A 25,289-nucleotide genomic window follows, 5' to 3' on the forward strand; every position below is an offset into this window, starting at 1 on the left:
TAGCGCATGTAAAATGCAAGTGAGAATCAAGAAAAATGAAATCTCCTTTAAGTCTCAACTGTCCTGCAGGACACTGCAGTGCTCAAATGGACTCTGCTGTAAAAATGAAAGTGTTGTTTTGCCTTCTAAGACTGACTAAGGTTGATGTTAGTAAGCGGCTGTGGATGAGATAAAGGGACCGCAATCGTCACAATTAATTCACTGTCATGTTTAGATGCAAGTGAAGAGTGATTCAGCACTGACTATTTCCCCCCCTTAACGTCTCTGTCCTTTCTCATTAAGGTCAAACGCATGTGACCATATAACCATATAACATTCATAGAGAGAAAGATCTGAAATGGCTACAGCTGAACCTTGGAGATTATGTGTTGAAACGCGACGACTCTCAGAGAGACAGCTGGTCTGTCTGAGCAGCGCACTTCAGCATCCTTCCTTCAGGACCAGGAACAGCTGATATCGCTCCATCTGCACCAGTCTGCCAGTTCAAGAATGCACTGCAGTACGTCTGCCCAGTGGAATGGATGTAAATGCCACGTGATTGGACACCGGATGAGAGAGAGACAGATAAAAATCAGAGCAAGATTTCAGACTGCAGCCTGTCCTGAACCCGATCAATACCTCTCTGGTAACGGTGGTCGTCAAATTAAATTTCAGATGTTAAAAATGGTCAGAGGTAGCCTTACAAAATGGCCAGGTTGAGCAATGGGAGGGGGTGAAATTGAGCATTTTGGGAGCGGGAGTCACTTAGGGCACATGAGATCGACTGGGTCCGTGTTAAAGAAATCGATTTTGCTGCAAGACAGAGTTTGACATGTTGCCCTGATAAGTCTCTGCATCTTTTCGGTCTTCATATAATCGAGTGCAGGTAGTGTTTCCAGGAAGAATACACACACATACACACACAAGCACACACACAGTCTGAGATATTCAGGAAGACAGGCAGCCATGTGCACACATGCTCACCCCAAACACTCAGCCAAGCACAAAAACCATAGCACACAGATTCAGGAAGAACATTTAATCTTCCTTAGATTTGATATGTCTCAGGTTTACGGGCCAAGTCTCATGATGGTCTGCTGAATAAATCATGTGCTGCAGAAAAAATGGCCCTCTCTGTCCAGCATTGGCGAGTTTGTTTTTCCCATACTGTCCTATTTAGACTGTTAATTAAACTGAGACTGACATCACTGGTTTTACTAATCATGGCGTTTAGCTCATTTAGAAACTGCTTCCCTGCCTCTCATGTGTTATTGAGTAATTGACCTGCTACACTTCAGTCACTGCTCCCACAGACATGGAGGAGACTTTATCTTTGCCAACCACATGTGAGGTGAACAACCACATTTTGATATAGATCTTGTTCATTAAGCTTACTTGCTAATTCTTCACTGATGGAAGTACATCGACATGGTTAATACCAAGCAGTGTTCCAGGACCGATACATTTGTACTTTCTACACTTCTGTGTCGGTGGACAGTAGCCTCTATATCTATAAAACAAATAAGCAACAGGATTCACTCAATTTACTCACCCAGTCTTGGCAAAATTGGTCCAGTAGGTCATGACTACAACACTGAGCATGGCATCATTTTTAGAGAAATTACAGGGGAAAAGGTCAGTGGGCCCAATCAGAGGAATGCCAAACACATAGGGGACCTCATCGCCATGGGCAGCATCAGACCAGGCTGGCTTCATCAGGCTCTGGCAGTTGTGGTAAAAGGCGTAGAAGTACGTAGGCGAACCGTAGCGAGCGTGGAGATCAGCTGTCACAACCGATGGCTCAACCCACTGGTGGTCAGTGAACAGAGCCACGAGTGTCTTCCGCCTGGTCTCTGGGTTGTCTCTGTCGGCCCAGTCTGTGTACATGAACTTAATGGTCTCCCTCAGAGTGTCCTTTCCCTCCGGGTACCCATACAGACTGTCCACAAAGTCTGACACAGAGAAGTCAAAGTCATTCCCAGACACGCCGTCGTCAGAGTCCACCACGTTCTCCACGAACCTCAGCCCTTCACCCTGGTTGACTCCCAGCATGATGTCATAGTTGAGGAATTCGCCCTGTTCCATCAGGATCTCGGGGTCGTCTGGGATCACATCACCATCAATTACAGGTCCAAAGGCCACGTGGTACCTAGCGGGCTGAATGTCCTGCTCCACCAGCTCCCTGAAGCTCTTCTTCCTCAGACAGTCCACCATGTCTAAGGTGTCCAGAACGTTGCAGCCAACCTTCTCTGCCAGGAGACGTGTATACTTGACCGGCTGGTAATTAACTGCCCAGCTGGATAGGGCCGACCCACTCTGAATGATGGCTCTGTGAAACAGACCTGCACAAGGACACAGAAAGAAAAGGTACAAAGGGACTTTAGTCTTACGAGCAGAGAATAATTCCCTATTGCATTACACTGAACCATCGTTTTGAATTTGGTTGCTGGTGTGATCAAAAAGGGACTGTCAGTTGCACAGCTGATAAGAATAACAAAGGGCCGGCAGAACAAGTCCTTGTTGCCACACAGAACAATAATGGAATCCCGGCCATGATAATAAATGTGCAGATGGTCTGTTCTCACAGACAGCTTGTAGACAGAAAAGAGAATCAGCACTCGATCATCTTCTCTTCTCTGCGTCCATCCATCTCTATACATTCTTTCAGTAATCATCTGTGTACATTTGTCTGGAGAACAGGCTGCACTAGGGACCGCTTATATTAATGACCCATAATGGAAACACAACTCGAAATTCACCTTCCCTGATTGGAAGACTGGAAAATTGTCTTTTTTGGTATCAAAAGATGAGAAACGTTTTGCTTCTACATCAATACCTAATATCCAGGGGTGCAATATCACATAATAATCTGAAAGTGCGACCATCATCATTGTAAAAACCCTCGCAAAAACCCCAATTTAAAACAGCTTTCTCAAGAAAAGTAAAATAGGGGGGTAAAGTGATACCCTGTGGCCACACCAGTCTTCAATATTTGATGAGTTTGGGGTGAGAAAGACTATTCATATTTATTTGTGCATGTCGTCTGCAGCTGATGCTCTCTTTTTGATGTCTTGCAGACACACTTATACACAAACGCGTTTGTCTTTCTGTCTTTGTGAGGACACCCACTGACATTGACCTCACCATAAACAGAACCTTAGTTAAACTGAGGACCGCGTCTTAACCCTAAAATGGACAAAGTGTCTTTATTCCACAGAAATATCCTCATTCTGCATGTTAGAATTTGTTGCCAAGAGCTGGTGTACAAAACATGCGCGTACACACAAAAATGCATCTATATCCATTTTTCTGAGTATAATTTATAAGGGCTTTTTTAAACCTGAAAAATCACTAAATTCTGCAGATGGTGGGTGGATTGCCATAAATATAACTCGACTCCTACTCTCCACCTTCAGAGGAGGATTAGAGCCTCATATATTCACCCAAGTAAAATATTCATAAGGCGGCACACAAAGCGAGACCAAAGTGGAAAGAGCACCACAGTCTCCTGTTTTTGTAATATATAGAAATAGATTGGCAGTTAAATGCCTTTTAATCTCTCTGGTATTTAGGTGTGATTTGGCTTAACACAGGGCGACAGGTCTGTGTTTATGATTCATTCACACTGGAGTTACGCTGCAAAGAGCAACAAAAACAGTTGAGGAGGGAAAAATGACAGATGAACTCATTTGTTTTGGCCTTTTGACTCAGTGTGTGTGTCTGCATCTGGAGTCGACCGGAAATATGATGTTCAGAGTCAGAGAGAAGTAAAACTCTTCTGAAATGACTCGCATAAATCAGTGCCATTACATTATTCCAACTTTAAATTACAACAGCAAGCTGGGAATTACAGACACACTCAAGTGTGATATCTCAGTGGCAGCCTTGGTGACTTTGTGTTCAGGAGGTAAACAGTTTAAGTGCCAAATATATCACTTTGGTAGTCTTAATCAGAGGCAGCGGGGGGCTCGTTTCTTCTTGGCGAAGATGAAGCGTTTATTTACCGAGCTATTTATTTATTTGTTCTCAAGTTGTAAGTGGAACTAATGTGTCTGGGTGAGTGAACTGTGAAATGTCTCTGTGCGTGTCAGGGTAACTCACAGTTCATGGAAACAAACAACAAATTTGAAAAAGATGATCAATGTGATTTGGTTCTTTTTTTCTTCAAATGTAGCTGTTTCCGCTTCGAGAGTCCAACTAATTTGATGTCACCTTTCGAGCTCCGTTGGGCCGTCCCGTGGCTGCGCATCTCCACAGGACGGCGGCGCGTGCCGAGTCCCTGGGAGCGGAAGCAGATGTCGAGGGTTTCACCCACTTGAAAGCATTAGAGAGGCAGCCGCAAGATGAAAGATGGCCACTCAGAGGCGAAAAAAGGAGGGGCTGGGGCTTAATCCTGCCACCCTCCCCTACCTCCCTCCTCCCCCTCCCGTCCACTCCCCTCTCTCTTTAGCGCTGTTGCCACTCCTCACATCTCAGCTCGGATTGTGTCGTGCACCAGAGCCAGCGGTGGTGCAGGGAGTCCGTCCTGAATCCCAATGCTGCAAAACATGCCACAGCCACTTCCTAAATGCCTTTGATCAGACGTTGCCAAAGGCAAATGTATGCAGGCAGAGCAGCTCCGCGGCTGCCAAAGTGATAAGACAGACATACATATATCAAATCCTTTTACTGTAATTGAGGAGAGCAGGCTCAAATGCAACTCTAGGCCCCGCCCCCCCGACTCTTTACCCATCCCAAAACTGGACATGGGGCGGCATCAGATTTATTTCTGGCCCCCATTGACAAGAGGGAGGAAGTGTGACATAGCCTTTACTATTGTTTGCAGAAAAACATATAAATCCATCAAACACACTGTCGCTGGACCAATAAATATGTATTAGAACTGTCTGTGATGAATCCCACTGTGGAAGGAAGCTCAGCGGGGAAGGTCAGAGAGAGGGGAGAAAAGAGTGCAGGCTCCATCACCCGCCGAGGAAATCCACTAATTATACACACCAGGAGGTGGACGCGTGTGTCTGCGCACATATGTGTCCAAGGGGGGTTTGCACACATTTCTTTGGGTGGACTTTGAATGATAGAGTGTTCTGAAGCTTAATAGGGCGAAAGAGCAGGCATCATCTCCATGTGTTAGTGACATTGTTTTGTCTTTTGTTCCACTACACGCCGACACCCAAGATGCCATCGACACAGGCCGCCTCACCGCCACGCCTGGCCTGTTTTACTTTGCAAACGCAACAGATAGCCCTCAAATTATCCACCCCGCGCTTGACATGCGAAGAGCCTGACACTCAAACTGTGAGCAAATCCATCAAACCGCAGCATTGATGGCAGATTGAGGTCACGCTGAATTATGAGTGGGGCTCTGAGGTAATCACTCATCGGGCTCTTGCTAAAATGCTGTGGCGTAGCTCTCTGGCCATCTCCGCCCCGTGGACCGCTGCCCTCGACCCCTCTCTGTCCCCTTGCTAAACAGCAGTTAAATTGACACGTCGCCAGGGGTGATGGATCGGTGGCGAGCTTTGGAGAGAAATGATTTGAAAAGAAATAAGAAATTAAACAACAGAAAAACAACCCCAAAATAAGGAACTGGGGTTATAATGACCATCATAATGTCCGTTACATGTAGAGCAAAGACCGGCACCAACGCAGACGCACATGCACACGTTATGAATATCAAGCCGTTATGAACGTCATTAATGCCGATGCTGCGTCACGGCGCAGCGAAACAGTGAGTAACAGTGCTGGGCTTTGGAGCGCTGCCGAGCATTACGTGGGAACTATTGCATGTGTGCATCCTCGGTCAGTGTTAATGGACAGGGATGTTCTGCTGCCGATGATGCCAGGAAGAGCCATAAATGAGTGTCGCCTGTAATCTGAAACAGCTGGCAAAAATCTGCGAGGCATCAGCGGTGGGTTGTACCAGTCTGGCCCCGAGACGACCGTGACTGCAGCACATCTGCAAAACAGGCCTTTCAATGTCAGATGAATATTTGAAGTAACTTCATTTTTCAGCCCATGATTGATTTATTAGAAGTATTTTCCAAGTTTAAGCTAATGAGGCAGAATAATGCCAAAATCTTATGAAATTCCTCCTCATACATATAAGAGCTGCAGTGACAGGAAAAACATGGTCACAGGGATGCATTTTCCCCACTATTCCGCTTCTTTCTGTAACTTCTGCAAGATCTTCTACTTGCTTCTTTTATTTGCCTTCAATCTTTCCTCAGCTGTTTTTCTGTCTCAGGCTGTCACGCTGCCTCGTCTTCTGAGGGACCACGCTGAGCTCCTCCCTGCTGATTATTAGACTTAAGTCTGCATTCAGTGGAGCCTGAATCCTCTGAGTCATCTTACCTCCATCATCACTTTAGTCTAAGTAAATCTCTGCAGGCTCCAGGACTACAGCAGTGGCCCAAACATTTCTCTACTGACTGCACACAAACTAGACCTTGGACACACTCCAACATTCTTCCATTGCTTATTTTTAACTACAGTTCTTCTTCCCTTAGTTTTTCCCTGACTCATTAAATTTAATTTCTATCAGGGCTCTTACTTTCCCCATCTATGAATTGGTTTATTCTCTAGAAAAAGAATTTCAAGCCAACAGTTTCTCACAAAATAAGCCTCATCATACATTTGCGTCCAATTCATAAAAAGGACTGCTGTCTCCATGGCTACAGCCTACAGTGCCTCAGCTTCATCTACTTAAACATGACATGAGTTCCACTGGTGTGATCATCCATCCATCTATGTATGTATGTGTGTGTGTGTGTGTGTGTGTGTGTATTTGTCTTTCTGTCTGTCTGTCCGATAAATTAAATCTGGCACAAAAATCTCTATATATAAATATATATTTTTTAAAGCAACACTGACCTCACCCCCAAAACAAATGAATCAGACACTGTGTCACTACTGACTATACTTCCTGCACAGCCTTAGGTGAAATGCAGATACTGTAAGTTACAGCACTAAAACATCCAGGCAGAGGAATTGTGCGTGTGTGTGTGTGTTTTTGCGTGCGTGTATGTGTGTGCACTAACACATGCAAGGCTGTTATTCATAGTATGTTTGCTTAGTGATGATAAAATAAAACAAGAAAATAGGGCTGGATGATCTGCATGCATGATTCATGTTCTTGCTCTGGTAAGGCTATAGCTACTCTTCCTACCTGGCTCCACGTTTCCTCTACACCAGATTTATCCTGGAACCAGTTTATAGCAGATGATCCAGCAGGACAGCTGCCAGAGAAAATGTGTCTTCCTTCCAGAAATTGTTTTGTTTTGCATGATCACTGAAAAAAAAAGGATTCCTATCCTACAAAACTTGTAGTGTATACTGAGAACTGTTGTGGTGACATTTAAATTTAAATCAGGGAGTTTGGGAAGCCTGTTCTGTTCCTGTTTTCATCCTGTCCATATGGAAACGGTGTCTAAGGGAGCAACGTTTTCATCTATCAGTGTGAGGCATGCTTCATGCCAGCCCTATATAATATTGTTTGAAGCTGTGTGTCTGCTCCAGCCTCTGTAGAGACTGCCTACTTGCCTGCAGGCTGTGGCTTAGGCCAGATAAAGAGTTTGATCCATGAGGGGGTGTGGGTGGGAATACTGGCCGACTGGAAAAGCAGAACTAAGACCAAAAAAAATGGAGGAAATGAGAGGAAAGGCAAAGGTATAGGTGCAAGAGAGGACAGCAAATGTGAAATAGCAGGAGGCTAAAGCAGGAGACAGGATTAAAATGACCCCATCGACAGGCTGTTCCTAGGCTCCAGGATCGATGTGCATCCGAGCCATGCAAGTGTGCTATCTCCTGCTAATCACCATGTGACATCAGCCGATCAATACCACACACTCCAGGCCTCATCATCACAGACGTGCTGCCTTCGCTGTCAGTGTGTGCAACGCAACAAGGCCATAGCTCCTGCATCATCAATCTGATTGTGACATGTATGCGTGCTTATTTATAGAATAATTCACCAAAACCACATAGTGGCTGAAATTTACATTACTGCTGTGTTTACTTTTTAGCAATTTCTTTAATTCTGTACAGAAAACAACAACATACAGTCCACTACTGGTCAGATCATGACAATCACCAGGATGTGTTTTATTGGGTGCAAACCGACTGGTGTTAACTGTTAATTGTTGTGATTGCATCATTTCTAGAGAGTGACTTAGTGTCTGTGGTCATTTACATTACAGGTTTTATTTAGCTTTTTTTCATATTGATCTTATGGTGATGTTTGGGTCGACAGTTTCTACCTGGCCCTGAAGCATCTTATCAGCCCTGAATCAGGGCTAAGGAAGCTGAACCTGAGTAGGACGTCCAAGTGGAGACACCGAGTTATTTCTGTGCACGTCTCAAGATAATGCCCTTTCATCCATATTCCTTCAGTTGTTTCCCCCTGTATCTAAGGGATGAGCTCAGTGCTTTCTCTTGACTACACATGCATGCAAGCACGTGCGCTGAACTGATCTGCCCCTGTTGTCTGCATGCCCAGAGCATACATGGCGATTTTTCTTTACATTTTCACTACTGCTGTAGCCACTGAAAGCAGAGGATTCATCGTTATGTTCCTCTATTGCTGGAGCCTTTCTGCTCTCGGCATTTAGGATGGAATTCACTGAGCTTATGCCACAAAGCTGCAGCCCCCCAGATTGGTCCGATAGCTGTGGGTGCACAACAGCAGCAGCAGCAGCAGCAGCAGCAACACACTGCCAGCGAGCCTTGACTCACTGTTGATGTGGAAATGGGAGGAATAATGAGTTATTACAGGGTTATCTGTGTATATCTCCCTGTCACGACTGTGAAAGCTGCTCTGCTAATCTTATTAGATGGGACACGTTGTTAAAGATGTTTTCTGATTTCCTCCATCTTCTCATACTGTGTCCACAAATAGATTTTAGATCATGGTGCTGAGAGGAAATGATCAGTGCCTTTAGCTCCTGCAGAGAGTTCAGGATTTTACAAATATTTGAATCCTGATTTTCCAAAATTCACACATCCCATTTATATAGTACCTTATCTTTTTTGTGTATGCCCCAAGAGCATCATTTTTAAGCAGTGAGCAGGCAGAGTGCACCTTCTTCAACAGTATCATACTCTATAAGTACAAATCTGATGGAAGATGTCTACGGTGGGAGGGTCGAAGACATAAGTCGCACATGTGGCAATCGAGCCTATTCTTGGCGACATCTCGTCCACGACAGCCAGATGGGATGGTTAAACCTCGTTAAATAGCTTTTTTTTTTTTTAGGACAGGGAAAGCCGCGATGACGGCGCAGTTGCATTTGTGACAAATTATTGCAAGGGGTGTACACCCCCTGGGGGGAATCAGAGAGATGTCGAGCAAAGAATGAAAGAGCGACAAGAGGCAAAGGGAGCGAGGGAGGCAGAGAGGGAGAGACAGAGAGAGAACCTTGCAGAAATAAATTAGCTGTGAGCTGTAGGGGTATGGAAGGTGAAACCAAGATGGATACGCTCATGCTGTCTAAAAGCAGGAGGTGGGTGGAAGCTTACAGCTCACCACAGCCCTTTTCAGAGCACAGCAGTGGATGGCTATACAAGCCTTTTTATTCTTATTCATAAATGGATGTACGTGACCTTGATTATATCCAATTGTAGCAGACAATATAGAAAACACAAAACCACAATTTGCGTGGCGCTCATTCAAACATGAAGCATGCCTACACCGACTCAGCCGCACACGAGCATCTTCTGTATCTACCCTTTCTCCAGGGAAGTCCAGCTTGCTGCAGAGAAAACAAGCTGAAGGCAATATTTAATATATTTATTCTCTATAGGCCACCCACAGAAGTGCTACCTGTGCATATGCATTCACAAACACACACTGGTATAATCCAAGAGGCTCATTAGGCACCACGCAGAGAGCAACTAGTAGGGAGCAGCTTTTCCTGTGACGGGGAGCATCAACAAGTCTTTTAATGTGAAGCCATCACAAATAAAGCAGAGGTAATGATCTCCCTAAACGTGCTCTAATAACCCTCCCTTCATAATCGTCACGCTCATCCTATTCAAATGAGTCCTCTTGTTACTGCTGCCTTTTTATGGTCAGTGGTCACACCAGCGGTGGCAGCATCCGAGTCGATTAACCAGTCTAGCAGGCATGATGGTGTCAGGCCCGGCGCTGGCTCCAGTAGCGTAAACATATTGGTCCAGCTGTGCTTATGCCACCGTGTGTCTCCCACTCTCGTGGCGTCTGACACCGCCGTTCCTCAATCCGGCGCACTGTGCTGGTAGCCCCTGCAGCCAGAGGCGGCACAAGCTCAGCCTCATTCAAAGCAGCGTGCAACAGCGGACGGAAATAGGACGGATACGTGTCTCGGCGGCTTCGCCCTCCTCATTGGGTGCACATGAAAGATTAAGAATAAAACTCAAAGGTCTGGAAATGCGCTAAAAATGGGATTCCAGCCCCCAAACTGTAGGAATACCTGTGAAAAGGGGAAAGCGCTGTTGCTGTGTTCATGCATTTATTGAATAGGGACGTGGGCATGCATTCATCTGCACGCGAGTGGCCATTTGAACGGAGTGGAGATAGAGCAGCGCTGTCGCATTAAATCCCAAGAGAGCGCTGTCTACTCCCCTGCCGCATGCTTCACACTGTAAACTTGCATCGAGTCAATGAGTGCGGCGGCCTCTTTTACCACCCCTACCACTTACTGTGAGTGGAGGGTGAGACAACTGGGTTAAAACATATCCTGCTATATGACCACTCAACCGCGGCTTCCTAAAAAAACTGCTCCAACTGGAAATCCCAACAATTAAGAGCTCTTTGAACTCAGCATTCAACCGCAGAGCATCGATCTGCCATGGTATTAATCTGAATCAATTTATTCAGATGTTTGTTTTGTTTTGATTAGGGGAATACACTCGGTTGCTGACATCTTCAGTAATAGAGATTAAAAATGTTTTGACCAAAGGATCCATTAATCTCCTCATAACAGCCGCACGCTGCCTCGCATTCATCTGCCTCTTGCAAAATACGTCGCTGCCAGACCAGCAGACAGACATATCGATGAACGGAGCTTCCAAAATCTGTTTTTGTTGTGTCAGGGAGAAGAGGAAGGATGGAATATGGAAGGTCATCGCAGATTGAGTGTAAGGTGGAATGGATAGAAAAGTGAAAAGACTTAAAATTCCTCTGGGTGCTGTATTGTCCCTGAAGAGTATATGAGGCAGGTGAAGGCTTTCTGCATGGAGAAAATGGCATTCCACATGCTAACTGTGACTTTGCATTCATTGCGTGAAAGATGTGGGCATTTCAATGCATAAGGTGACTCATGCAAACCATTTCATCTCAATTCGAGCGGCTGTGGGATGATTTCAGAAAGTGATTTGGCTGAATTAAATGCACTCACGCCGGCATATTTCACCCTGGGTTAGAGTCGTTCTTCAGATCCATCGCTAAACTGAGGCGCACCTTTTCTCTCGGTGTCAGATGTTTTTCACAACAATTTCATTTCCATGGAATCTAAAGCCAAACCGGAACCTTTAAATGTTATTTCCTCCCCCTTTATTGGGCTACGGTTGGTTTGATTCCATATGACAGGTTTGACGCATGCAGTCTGAGCAGGTCCTCGGTGAGGAACCTTCAGATGGCCTTTCGGACCAGTTTGCTCTAAGCATTTTCATTTAACTGTATTTTGCACAGCACTGCCACCCTTCTATTGGGTCATATTGGCTTATGGTGCTCTGCAACTGGGAGTAAATATAAGCCAGTGTATTAGATTTGGGGGTCTAAGATGAAATCTAATTTCTGCGAGCTATGTAGGGGATGCTGGCTGATACACATCCAAAGCCACATCTGGCCGGCCCTATCAAATATACATGAACCTCAGGAGATCACAATATGGCTGCACTGCCATTATTTCCTTGAAGCCAGAACACATTCCTGTCTCACGTAAGGAGTTCTGACGCTGACATTTATGCTGATATTTACCAACAAATTCACACAGCGGCGTCCGCCTCCTGTATTAACTCTGCCCATCGCCGCTCTCCCGGGGACACCACGCGGAGGCATAATATTGTAACGAGAGAAATAAAGAGTGTCGACGACACAGATATTTAGTCGTGACAACTAATTTGGGCCAGCTGATAACAGATTGATAGTGTCACAAACCATAATGGACAACCAATTTGTTTCTTTCTCAAGTGCTCCGTTTGGAACAATTATGCATCATGATGAATTTCAGGTGAAAGCAAAAACAACAGATTGACAGACGGCATCTCAATCTCAACCCCCCCCCCCCCCCCCCCCCCCCCCCCCCCCCCCCCGTGTCAACCCCGTCGTACACTAAATGCCTTATTAGTGAGGGCTCCGCTCAAACCTCCGTCCACTGCAGCGGCCTGACAGTTCTCACTTTTAGCACGTAGCGCACTGTCATTTTTTACCTCGGGTCAAGCCCTGAAAAGGCCAAACGAGCCGTTGCGGACAGTTTCTTCACCACCTCGACCACCAAATTGGCAGAGGTGATGTGGGGAGTAAACTGCAGAGAGACAAAAAGTCTGAGCTGGCAGCCTCGTTTACTTAAGCGTGGCGTTGGTGAGCGCCACCAATTTAGCTGACGTGGCTCGGATTCCCGTGCATATACCGAGCACGCCTCACCGTGCTGGTGGCGTCTCTCTGGGGTAAGAAAGACATCCAGTAGCTGCATTTCTGCCTCAGTGGCCACACACGGGTTTAATCGGGCTCTCTCATTTAAACAGGGCTGTTTACAGCGGAAAAATAAATCACACTTGTTCAACATGCTGCATAGATGCATTCCCTTGTTTTGGGGGTTGTTTTTATATGGCAGCATGAAAAACTTGTATACTGTATTATCTCTGGTGTTGCTTGTTGTCGATGGTGAATGACACTTGGCTGTAGCCATGTTGCCTCACACGTACACGCAGTCCCTTGGTGTTTGTGCTTCCATGTGTATGTGGAGTCATGCTGTGCATGAGGGGAATATTTACACAGGCCGTGCTGTAATGAAAATCAATCCTTGGGGTCGGGACCTTCCACAGCCAGCGACACGTACATATTCACTGTGTGTAAAGAATGTGTGGTTTGGGTAGTATCGATGACACGGTGCAGCTGTGTGTGTGTGTGTGTGTGTGTACGTGCGCAGGTGTGTCTGTGTGCGACTGTGACTGTGACTGTGAGCGTGTTTGAGATGCCGGGTACACTCTTCTATCACTTAGGCTGCATGCTGGCACCCCCCATTTTCTCAATGTCAAGCTAACACATATTCAGCAGCAACTAATGTCACCACATTTGACACATGTCTCACCCACAGACATTCGTTTACAGCTCACACTCACGGTGGCATCACTACGCCTGGTGCCAGAACTACAGAATACTGTATATCATTGTCAGCCTCCATCACCACATAAAGAAATAACACAAAGACTGGAGCCTCTCTAGACAAATATAATTTATACTATCTTGTTTAAATCCTATATATACGTATACATGTACAATCAGTCTTCTAGCTACTTTCATGGCCCTGTTGACTTGTTGCTACGCCTTAGATATATATGTATTGAAACAGTTGATACAGAGAAGCTGCCCCTTCACTATGGTGGTGCGTTTAACATGTACAGTCTGTTCTACTTGGGTATTTTGAACCCTCGATTCAAGCGGATTTCTCTTTGAACTGAGGCCGTGAGGATCTCCGACTGACTCTGATAATTATTGCCTCTAGTTCCCGTGGCTACATCGTCATTCAGACGCTGAACAATTCTGAACTTAACTTTTAAGAAACATTTTCTGATTGATTTTCTTATTTGACATATTAATGAAACAATTCCGCCCCCTAATAAAGTCGCATTTTCTCCTTATCGATCTGGGATTCAGGCTCATGTTTTGCCGAGCAGGAAGACAAAAAGCTAATTCATTAAAGCTTAAATAAAAAAAGCCCTTTTAGCTACAACTGATTCAAAATTCAGATGAGTTTATATCACCATGACACGTAATCTTTGTGTTTATTTTACATTATTCTCCCAATAATAAACCAGGAATGGACTTTTAAGCAGTATACAGCTGATTACTCAGCACGCTATCATGAATAATCAGCTTATATCAGCACAGCAATCTCTCATGTGGGGGAAGTCATGTGGGTTTGTAACGATTGTGCACGTTTATGTATGCAAAAAGGTTTCTCAGCAACAACAAACAACATCCATCCATCCATCCACCCATCCTTCCATCTAGAAATCTTTGAAAAGGAACAACACACAAACAAATAAGAAAGTTTTTAAAGGACCCAAATACCCGATGAATCAAATGGCATCATCTCTAAAGTCCAGTGTGATAATAAAAAACAGTCAACATATTGATTTGCACCAGCGGCCACAGACAACTGGTCTCACGGCAAAAATCACTGCGTTCTGCGACTTACTTTGAAGGATTTTGGCTCTATGAATGAACCCGTTTGGCTTTGGGTGTCGGCAGGAATCTGTAACGCTGCCTGTCCTCTGCCCCGCTGACGCGCTACAGTCTAATTCCAGAGGAAAACCTCCCTGCTAAAATGTCTCCGGTTTGTATTCCCATCAAACCCTTTTTTCCAGTCAGATGTATTTATTTCCTGCCTCTGATCTGTAGCTGTTCTCATCAGTGCTGTCAGATGTTTGTCAGATATCTGTGGTCCCATCTCTGATGTTGAACCTGTCTCTCCTCTTTGCCAGCTTCATCATTTATCTTCATTTGGGAAAAAGAGAAAATGACATTCGCGTTTGGGTTTCTAATAAATTATAGCAGCCTAATCTACAGTGTCTGAATAATTCAACGCCTCGACACCATAGGGAAAAAAAGAAAAGTATATAGAGTATTTTTTATACGCGACTATGTTTATTTGAAGTAATGCTTTGGAGAATTAGTTCTTTCATTTACAGCAAAAGTAAAATCAGTTTGTTTAATTGACCAACAGACTGACATCAGCATCTAAGATTAAGAAAGAAAATCATTTGGAATTTTCATATCTCATATGTTCCAGCGTTTCTTCACATGTGCAGCCCGTCAGGGCGCCTGCCTGAGATGCCAGCACACCTCTGACGAGAGAACCTCCATCAGCATCCTCTCCCTGTCATTCCCAAGGTAAAGGTTCAAGGTCACGGAGGGCCGGATGGGTAGCTGTTCGTAGGGAGGGAGCATTCGTTGCAGCCCTCTAATAGACACCAGAGGGAGAGGAGGAGTGCTGGAGTCAGACCGAGTCGGAGCAGAGTGGCGCTGTTTCCCATCAATTCACCCTCTCCTTTCATAATGAGCGTTCTATTAACAGCTAGGGGACGGGTTTAGGCAGTTAGGCAGACGGAGGAGGCTGGCTAACAATGCATGCAGTTTGCTAAACAGCTGTTCTCCTCTGCTGCCACCTCCCATCCTCGACTAATGAAGCCCTCACCGTGCGGCGGCAATCCTGGGACATGCCTGAAAACAGGAGCAGACACCCAGACAGGGGAGCTCAGTCACTCATAGGCATCGGGGAGAAAAAAAAGAGTCCGACTGGAAGCGAGTTTCACTGATAAGACAACCAATTAGATAGTGGGTCTGGAGGGAACCATTTAGAGGACGAGTGCAGACATTTTTATTAGATGTTTTTACTGCTGGAAAAGGACTGCTCTGCATGTGTTTTCATGGAGAGGAAGTCAGGTCTGATGGCAGGCATGAGTTTACAGAATGACGCATTTCTGCATTTGGTATTCTTAAGCAGACAGAAAAGAACAGTAATTCGATGGCCCATGGTTGGACTGCGGTATCCTGTCATCATGTTTGAAAAGCTACACAAGACTTCATGTTGATATATACTTAAGAATTTATTCATATTTGTACGAATTCACAGTGTGAAAATGCAGGCTATTCATCCAACAGCCTCCATGTTTGAGCATATATGCTGTACCTGTCCTATCAATTATGCACTGATTTCCTTTCTGTAGTGAGTAAATGATCAAGATCACCTACGTGTTCTACAGATCTGTCAAGAGCCGAAGAAAGGGGCCGGATGTGAGCTATAGAGTCGAAGTATTTCAGCAGCAGTGCCTGTTTTTCTTTTTATGACAACAGCATTATGTTTGTGGCACAAAAAGGACTATTTATTTCAGTAAAATTTGGAGTCTGTCAAAGGCTGGAGCGTGTCGAGGGCCCGGGTCACCTTTAAATGATGGCTGGCCTGTTAGACTTATTCTGCAGGTACCTCTTTACCTTTTGTTGAACAGTCACTTTGGCTGTCAAGCCAGCCGCAGACTTTAAAATTAGGGCTGTTGTGAATGTGGGGGTGAGTGGGCGCTCTGGCGGGAGCCTGTGAGAGTCCACCCGATGATGCAGCAATTAGCCAGGTGTGGAATCTCAGATGTAAAAATAGGCAAAGTTAGAACCCTGTGATTTCTGCTCTGCTCATTTATATTCCACAAGCTCAACACTCTGCTGAATACTAAACTGATCATCATGAACTGTTTCAAAATGAAACTTTGGTTTTAGTGTTTGCTTTAATCTTTAAGTGTTAGTTCATGAATTGGTGGAGTCAGATTGGGAATTTTGTATTACTCACCACCATCCTGCTCAGACTCTCCATCTAACAGATAAGAGCCCCTTGTTGTTTCTGATCCACACTGCTTCTGTGCTTTGTCAGCAGTCCTCCAGACTTCCTGCAGCTGCTTCACAATAAAAGCCTTCAGGGTGCAAAATCAATGGTTGGAACAAAGCTGTTGTGCTTGTTGTTTGATTGCCATACCTGTTATTCTCTATGTGTAATCTTAGGGGACCAGGTCACTTTAAACAATTGCAAACCCAAAAGCTCAACTCTATACAGCAGTAAACAAACAAAACTCCCTTTTAACAGGAAGGAACCGTGAGCAGGACCTGGCTTATATGAGAGGACCTTAAAACCAAAACTCTGACCCGGACGTGCTGTCAGAACATGGGTCGAGACGAGTCTGCATCATGTGGAAGTTCAGAAAATGAGGACCTGGTTAAAAGTTATTTTCTGATCCATTTGTCATGGTCAGAGTTCTTTTTATATGTAAAAGATCTGTTGTTGTGATAGGCAGATAAACTAACACTACAAATTTGCTCTGACTGTCAGAGACTAGTCTGACCAAGAAGACAAACAAAGCTTTAAGACTCTAATAATGTCCGAGTTATGTTCACTTTAATGTACATAAGAGGGTTATTTCTGGCTGAAAATGTGTTTAAAGGACACGCCTACATCTGCTGGTCTAAGGGTTTTGATATAATTGTGCTTTATAAGGGGTAAGTAGTCTGCTATAGACCCACAGATAAACAAGCTTGAGCCAGATGGGTTTGCCATCTTACAAATATGGTCCAAACGTTATCTGAGTGTCGGACAGCAATAATGTGCAAAGCCACCTGTGTGTCCTTTCAGGACACACCTGCTATTTGAGGAGGACTCATCTTGAATACAGAATTACAGCTCTGCTCCAGGTTAACAATCTGTTTCTACAGACCAATGTTAGAGATGGCTGCGTGTGTCAGACAGGGTTCCTCCGCAATTGGTTCTCCCTCCTTTGGTAGATGCTGCGCTGTCCAATAATAAAACCAAATCAGATACCGCCTAATAAGCAAATACCTATTTGAAACAAAAATATAAAGCTGCAGCTAGTGTATAGCTTTAGACACCACTAGCTGCTAATCTGGGGGAAGAGAACCTGCTCCAAGTTGAGAAAATAGGACACAAGCGATATTGTTCTCTGACAGCCGCGTTCGATTGGTGTATTTCGCTACTGAAAAGGATCTATAGCTAACGTTAGCTCTCTGAGCTAAAAATCTATTACAGTCTCACAGGCATGAGAGCCACAGATTTAGTCTTTTGCACAACGTTGGCCTTTTATAGTAGAGATTTCAGCTTGTCAGCATGTTTGCTGAAGTTCTTCTCACTGGGGATTTCATTGTGCTCAGACTATGCAAATTTCACAGCTAAGGCTAATGCACACTGCCCAGAAATGCACAGTTTCAGACAAACACACACATGCACGCACACACAGCACATTATTACATTTGCAGAGCTCCAGATGGCCTACTGTATGTCGCTGCCCTGGAAAACAAGTGCCACGGTAACTAATCATCCTGGTTCAGTGTCTTTATGGTTTGTCTGATATGAAATTACCATACAGAATTAATACACACCACATGAACATTCACACAACTTGTAGTCACCATCACCTTAATACAAAATAATGAAACCTTTGGGTGCAGTAATTGCACTGATGCCTTTTTAATGCAACGACTTCCCTTTTCTCACAGTCAGTGGGCAGGGTCACAGAATGGTTTATTCCCGAACGCCTGTGATCCTGTGAGACTTTACCTCTCAGACAGTTGTGTCAGAATTAAGTGAACACTAATAAAAACCCTTTTCAAAAACCAGTCCGGCGCATGTTATTTTTCCTCAAGGAACACAAACTGGTGAAACTGATGAGGATGGCGACAGTTTTTTTTTTTAAAAAAGTGGAATGTGCACTGTTCCCCCAGCTGGGATAAACAAAAATGTGCTCAAAGGAGTGACCTCGCCAGCCATGAGGAGGAAACACACAGCGCTCGTGGCTGTTGCCGCAAAAAGACACTGGCGCCGACCAGCGCCTGCACTGCACCGAATAATCACTGATAGGTAATGAGCAGATTTTAATCAAAGTCAGAGGTAAATGGAAAGAGGACAGAGAGAGATGGGAGAAAGCAAACAGAGCAGCGGACAAACGTAAATGTGAAAATAAGTGCGAATGTAGTGAGCATCCAGAGACTGGGCCAATATGTGCCGAGCAACAGGGAATAAATAGAAGGCGAGGGAGAAAACGCGGAGATGGAGAAGGTGTTAGAGGAGGAGGGAGGTCAGCAGAGATGTGGAACTGGGCGTAGGAGGAGGGAGGGAGGGATGAGCCCCCCATGCTCAGCTGTCAGTGCTTCCTCTGCAGGTGGGGCAGGAGGAGCGCCAAGTCCCTCTATCCCACTCACACAGACACCCATGCATCACTCTATAATGGATGCTTTACACTGGTGCCAGAGAGAGAAAGGCTGAGACAGAGAGAAGGAGACATGGTGAGAAGACGAAATAGAGACGTGGAGGTGGGAGGGTACGCGGAAAAAGAAAGAGACCGCTATGACATACTGAGAAGGGAGCTGCGGAAAATGCTTGGGAGATTTCGGCGGGCGAGCTGATGCAGCGTAGCGGGGGAAATGGAAAGAAGCCTTCGAGTCATTAGACCAATCAAGAGAGGAAACAGACGAGACAGTCTGGGAGCAATATGAGGCAGCCATTGGTTTAATTGATCTATCGCCTGAGAGGATCAAAGGACGGCACATCTCAGCAAGCAGCGCATCGCACTCTTCCCCTCTTCCACTGACGCTGTCAATTAGAAGGTGTATGAATGTGCCTTTGACAAAGACATATCTGCAGTGATTCATAGATGGCATCTACCTAAACTAATGACTTTCCCGCATCATCACCAGAGCCTGCAGGTCATCAACAGATGACATATTCTGTAGTCGCCTCGTTAATCAGCTGCAATTAGATTCCAAAAGCAATCTCAGCCATGTATCAACAGATGGGTCCCATTATTTCGTCTTGGAGAATATTGCTGAGACAGCCTGTGCGTGCCACATGTCGCTCAAGCTGCCCAAGTCCATTTGTAGTCCTGCAGACCCAGGGCTGCGCGCGCGTATTTCTCAGAGCTATTACTCTGGCTGATGGATGCCTGGATTTATTTAAGTTTTTAATTATCCACGGATCCCCTCCCCGACCTGCCACTCTGCGTTTGAACGTCTGCAGGTTTCACAGGCTCCTCTACCTCACACGAGCCCAGACAGAGTGATGGCTACGCGACCTGTAAGAAGTGTCTTCAATATTTTCAGCCCATCTGTCAAATTCTCATTCCTCTGCTCTCCGCTGGCTGGGGATAAGCACAGTTATCTGCCTCTGATGGACAGCCTAACTGGGTATTATTTTCTAGAGTGTTACTTCCACTGAATATATGACCTCGGCGGAGTCATCTTTACCCCAATAACCCTTCCTGCATTACTCTAGAGCTACTCCTCTTTCTGTCTACTCAGCCTTTGCTTCATTTTCTCTTAGCAATAGTGAGAATAACATTTGAGAAAAACACCCATTTGATGTTTGAATTAAGCCATTTCCAGTTAATTTTCAGTAAAAAAATGCATTAAGTTTGAGAATAATCCTCCGCCTTCTGAATATCAAGTAATTTTCCACTGGTTTGCCAAGTCAGAGATATTGCCATTGAAATGCCTCCTGTTTGGTGCGTTTCTCCACACAATGGCAGCCAGAGTGGATGACAGAGTGCATGACATTCTTACGAAGCGTAGTCGTCAGCGTATATCATTACAAGCTCCACAGAGATGGCATCCCTCTTTAATTATCCCTCTTGTCAATTGAGGTGGAAGAATACTGCATCTGACAAGGCGTGCCCCCATTCTCTCATCTCACATAGGCCTTTTTCACACCACCAGATGTAGAGACGCCCTTCAGCAAACAGTCAAATGAAAGATGGATGTTGCCCCAAACACCGAGCTAACTGTACAGCGTTGAGTTACTGAATGCCTTTGACACCTCACAAATGGGGTCTATTCTACCCCGACAATTGTCCCTGGTTTTCTCAAGCACCAGGCATTTGCACATCAATGGCGGCTGGTTCCTGTATGAATAACATCTCGAGGAAGTGGTTAGGCAGCTATCGCTCCCAGTGATTGAATTTCACATTTCTGCTCTTGCGAGGTGATTTTATTTGATGCATAAACTCCGCGGGCAGCAGGAGAATGTAACGAGATCCCCCGAAAGAAGAGATGAACCTGCACGCTGTGAAGCCGGCACAGGTCGGAGTGGGCCGGCAGAGCTGCGGGTCACTCCACAAGCAGAACCGCCCATGGGACTTTTGTAAGGAAACGCACACAATTGTTCTCAAGTTGTCAGGAGGACTGGACTCTGAATGTGGGATGTAAACATAAGAGTTAATCCACATCTCCATGGCCTCCTGATGCTTAAATCATATTTTTCAAAGCAGCATTTGTGCCATCTGAAGCTGCATCAATGGAAGCGTGCATGCATTCTCGCTGCATACTATCACCCCCGAGCAACACGCCGTCCCCTGAGGATGACCACAGGCCTGCACGTACATGCTAAATGATTGTCAGGCCAGAGGTGAGGCGCTGGCGGAAAAGCAGGCTGTGAATTCCACAGCAGCGGCGCTGCATTGGGGTGATTGGCAGGGGGAGATTGATTTAAGGTCCAGTGAACAAGGGTGGGCCTCGTTCCCCCTCTTTTGAGGGTGCAGGAATTAAATTCATGTCAGAAACAACAGATGCTACTAGGCAACAGATGGGATTGAAAGCCAGTCGCATTTAAGCTCATTCAACAACAACAACAATAATAATGAAAGTCGTTTTGTAAACTGCCTCATAAGCCACAGCCACCCACCTAACATTCCTCTCCTCTCCTGAGAGCACTCCCGATGATAGAGGCCACCTCTCCATCACGTTAACAGAGGACAAAGCACTGACCTGACCTCCAAATTCCCCACCAACATCATCAAACATTCACGGACCGGTGACCAGTCACAGTCAGACTGCCTGATTGCCAAAGCTGCTCCAGAATGTTACTGAAACACATCGTACTCTTTCAAAAAGTCAGTGTCCACCGTTCTCCGTCCAGCCAAAGTATCAGCGCTGTCTTCTGATTTGTGGGATCGGCTAAGGCGAGTATTTTGTCGAAATTCTCCTTTTAGCATCAGGTCCACATCTGCCCTTTCTGCACCTTTAGTATAAATTATGTCACTATGTTTTATCGATGACCTGAGGAAATCCATGTGAAAGGATTGTGCTATTTTTGCTGTGAGGGTTGCTAAGTAATCTGCCACCTCAGGCTTGTTCCAGTTGTCCAGTTAATATATTAATGGTTTTCTATGTGTGAAAACACAAATGCTAATGGGGAAGAGAGAGGCAAGAGAGTCCAGATGATTAAAGTAGAACATTAGAAGGCAGCAAATTCAGAAATACAGCAAATAGTGCATTTCTAAACGTGTTCAGGCTTAAATAGGTTGAGAACACTGAGAGCAGTTCGGCTTCCACTCAGTTTAATCAACTTAACTGCTAGTTGCCTCATAAAATGGCCGTGACTGCTCTTGTTTTTGCTAATGATGCCTGTGTAATAGAAGTTCAGGCTGTTGAAAAGTTTTTTTTCGTGGCTATTTTGACCAGAACCATTCACTGATTCAGGGTTCTCAGCCAGCTAACCAAGAGGCATCTTTGTACATTAAAAAACTACCTGCAGCATGAACCACCACAGTGATTATGTAACCTTGATTTTTTTAGCCCATGATTCACTGTGTCATCTTCCATATCATGCTGCTCAACAAATGGTTGAAGACAGAACATAGAATTTGTAGCCTGACGTGCTCGCAGGCGTCTGCCCCTAAAACGGAAGCATTTAACATACATATTTATGGTCCTCAATAACCCAGAAGTCTTAATAAAAATGAAAGCTGACATTGGCATGAAGGATCCCCCCACGGTAGCTGTCTTTAATGTCCACGACATTCCATTAAAAGGAGAGCACTTCCTCACAAGCGGAGCTTTTATCCTGATTGCTTACAGGAAGACGGGGGGGTGGGGGGGTGGGGGGGGGAACGACCTTCAGCGGCTCTACCACTCGCCAGCTCCCCGTGTGCGTTCTGTGAAGAGACGGCCTGCCTGTACGTGCCCTGACAGCTGGACGAGTCATGCAAAAACGTGCACGGATACAGTACGCAGAATGCTTTCTGGTTCTGTGACAGCACAATTTATTTTAGCTTTGTTGACCAGAGAGATATACGGGACGGGCAAAATCGTCTGTCCGACCCACTGGCTGCTTGGTATTCTCATCATTTGCAGAGGAGCCAACTCATCTCTTCAAACTATAATGATTATTAGGAGATAAGAAAAAAAAATCTGCATGTTCAATTAGTGGCTGTTCGATGGCAGCTAGATAAGACACAGGGCTGCCTAATGTCCTTGCTTCTCAACTTCAGCAGTTTGTGTGTTTGAAGCCAGGAAAAAAAAAAAGAAGAGATGGAGAGATTTCCCTCAGCGTGATCACAACTGTTGAGCAACATTTAATAATCCGGTCAAAAACAGTCTCCCGCCAAGAGGGACTGTGATTTTAATGACCATTCTGCTTCCAAAGTCTCAGATGTGCAGCTAGATTGGTCGTCGCATAGCAGACGCGACGGGCATCTTATTAATAGCATCCAACCACACATGCTCCAGACTTGGGAGCAGGAAAAAGGAGAGACAGCGGGGGAGAGAGAACGGGGGAGAGAGACTGGTACATGAAGAGAAGTCATGTGTCCATTCCGTGGTTCTGTATCCATGAAGCCATGAGACAGATGGGTGCAGTGAGGAGCAGATTACAGGAGGGGGAAAAAAAAAATCCAGTCCTCACGAGAGGAGGACAGCCAGGCCGGTTGAGGTGGGGGAGGGTGGGATGGGGTCTTTGATAGATGTACTCTGCGACTTGGGCCTTCGGCACACCCACATGGAGATGACACCAAGGCCAGCCCAGAGGAGCAGGCAATCTAAGAGTTAGGCCAGAGGGCTGGAATGATATAGGAGGATCCAGCTTATTAAATAGGCTTCAGGAGGAGCACGGAGCATCTGAAGTAAGTTGTCACGCTGCCACCAACAGGAGTAACGGGAGTCACTGCTGGATGCAGGAAGTGGTGACAGACTGTGTACAGCGAGGGAGGGACTGCTCATTAAATGCATGACGATGGCAGGAAACTCCACAACTGTAACTCTTGATTGACTTACCCTTTTATCATACCTGGGTCTCATTATCCTGCATCTGAACAGCTGGAGAAGGAAAAGTTTTTGACTGAGTGTCCACTCTCAGGCAGAGAGAACTAATGCGGTATAAATAACACCGAGATGAACCACCTTAACGCACCCTGGGCCAATCCTGAACAGCCAGTGTTGCCAGGCCAAATAAGGTAGAGTGGAGCCATTTAAGCCTTTTAAACCAGCATAGACACTTCAAAGTCTAGCATTAAACCCATTAATATACAACTTTAATGGAATGGGAAAATAAATGTAATCAAGAATGGCTGTGGCACCACACGTCTCGGCGGAGAGGTTAAAGTTATTGAATAAATGGAGTTTATTTAAGAAACAAAATGGTTCTGAAGTCACGTTAGTAAAAAGCATTTTTATTTCCACCTGGCTCAGTCGCTGCTGCCTGTGTTTCTGCGGCATGAATTTCTACCCACGAGCAGGCTGAAATAAAGGTGGATTCGGTGTGATACATTGTTTTCAATCTTGCTTCAGTCTCAATTTCGAAGCACAAAAAAGGGGAAAGTCAGTATGAGATGTTCTTCCTGGGAAACAACAGCCTGCTAACATGGCTGGGAAATAATTACACAAATCCATTACGAGAGGCAGGTGTGTTCGCGACACTGCGCACGATTCATTCGAGGAGAGATTTCTACTTCAATTTTTGCTGCTATGGTTCCACATGCTTGGATTTTTTTTTTTCCTTTTTCTGTTATTTTATTATTATCATTTCTATTTTTAGGGCATTGTCCAGACAAGATCAACACTTAATCAGAAGGCAGGAAGAAGAGGAGCAATGGCGAGAGGAAGCAAGCAAAAAGAGCAAAGTGGATGTTAGGGAAGCAGGTGCAAAATAATAAAAAAAGTCATTATTTGGATTTTCTGTGACATCCAGCAAACCATTCCAACTCTAAAAGCTGTGTAATTAGAAGAATCTGTGCTCCCAGAGAAACTGCGTGAAATCTGATTGCCATTGGTTACATTCACAGCATGACTCCAGACACGAAGAGGCTCCCAGTCTAAATTTCCTTGGATGCTTGGAAGTTTTAGTGCCTCTTTTTTGTCCCTTACCCCGCCCGTCAGAAGGGCATACATTTCCATTCAGGGGAAAAAACAGAGCCAGTAATATCCAATTTACTAGGAGGCAGAGGAGATGGTTTCACTGGCAGTATAATAACATGCTACACGGAGCGTAGCATTATGGAGTATGAACAAAAAAAAAGGGCATTTACAGTAGAAATTCAATCCAAAAGCAGTCATTATTCATCAGAGGAAATCAAGGCAATTAGTAACAATGAGATGCAAATTGGTGAATGCAAAACGCGACACAATCTTAGCTAATGTAATGGTGGCTAAACAAAGTCCTGCGCAAATGACCGCTGTGAAAAGCTAGCATCACTCTGCTCCTACAGTATGTAAATGTGGTTAGCCCTTTGATGGGTAATACTGGTCCTCTATATAATCCATCTCACTTCAGCAGCATATATTATCAAAGCTC

At 45.1% G+C, this 25,289-nt stretch overlaps 2 protein-coding genes across 5 annotated transcripts in view; one reads left to right on the forward strand and one right to left on the reverse strand.

The window, feature by feature from the left end:
- si:dkey-27i16.2 (regulator of cell cycle RGCC-like) overlaps positions 1-25,289 on the forward strand; it is a 185,406-nt gene that overhangs the window by 25,945 nt on the left and 134,172 nt on the right. The gene's annotated exons all lie outside the window — the stretch shown is intronic.
- The window catches only part of nlgn3a (neuroligin 3a), a 106,238-nt gene that overhangs the window by 9,125 nt on the left and 71,824 nt on the right, over positions 1-25,289 (reverse strand). For all 4 annotated transcript variants that reach the window (XM_057042888.1, XM_057042887.1, XM_057042890.1 and 1 more), the window contains one exon: positions 1,532-2,321. In XM_057042888.1, coding sequence (XP_056898868.1) covers positions 1,532-2,321 — 790 coding nt within the window. The remainder of the gene's footprint in view (positions 1-1,531; positions 2,322-25,289) is intronic.

Source organism: Takifugu flavidus, chromosome 9 (assembly GCF_003711565.1).
Source record: "Takifugu flavidus isolate HTHZ2018 chromosome 9, ASM371156v2, whole genome shotgun sequence".
Taxonomy (NCBI): Eukaryota; Metazoa; Chordata; class Actinopteri; order Tetraodontiformes; family Tetraodontidae; genus Takifugu; species Takifugu flavidus.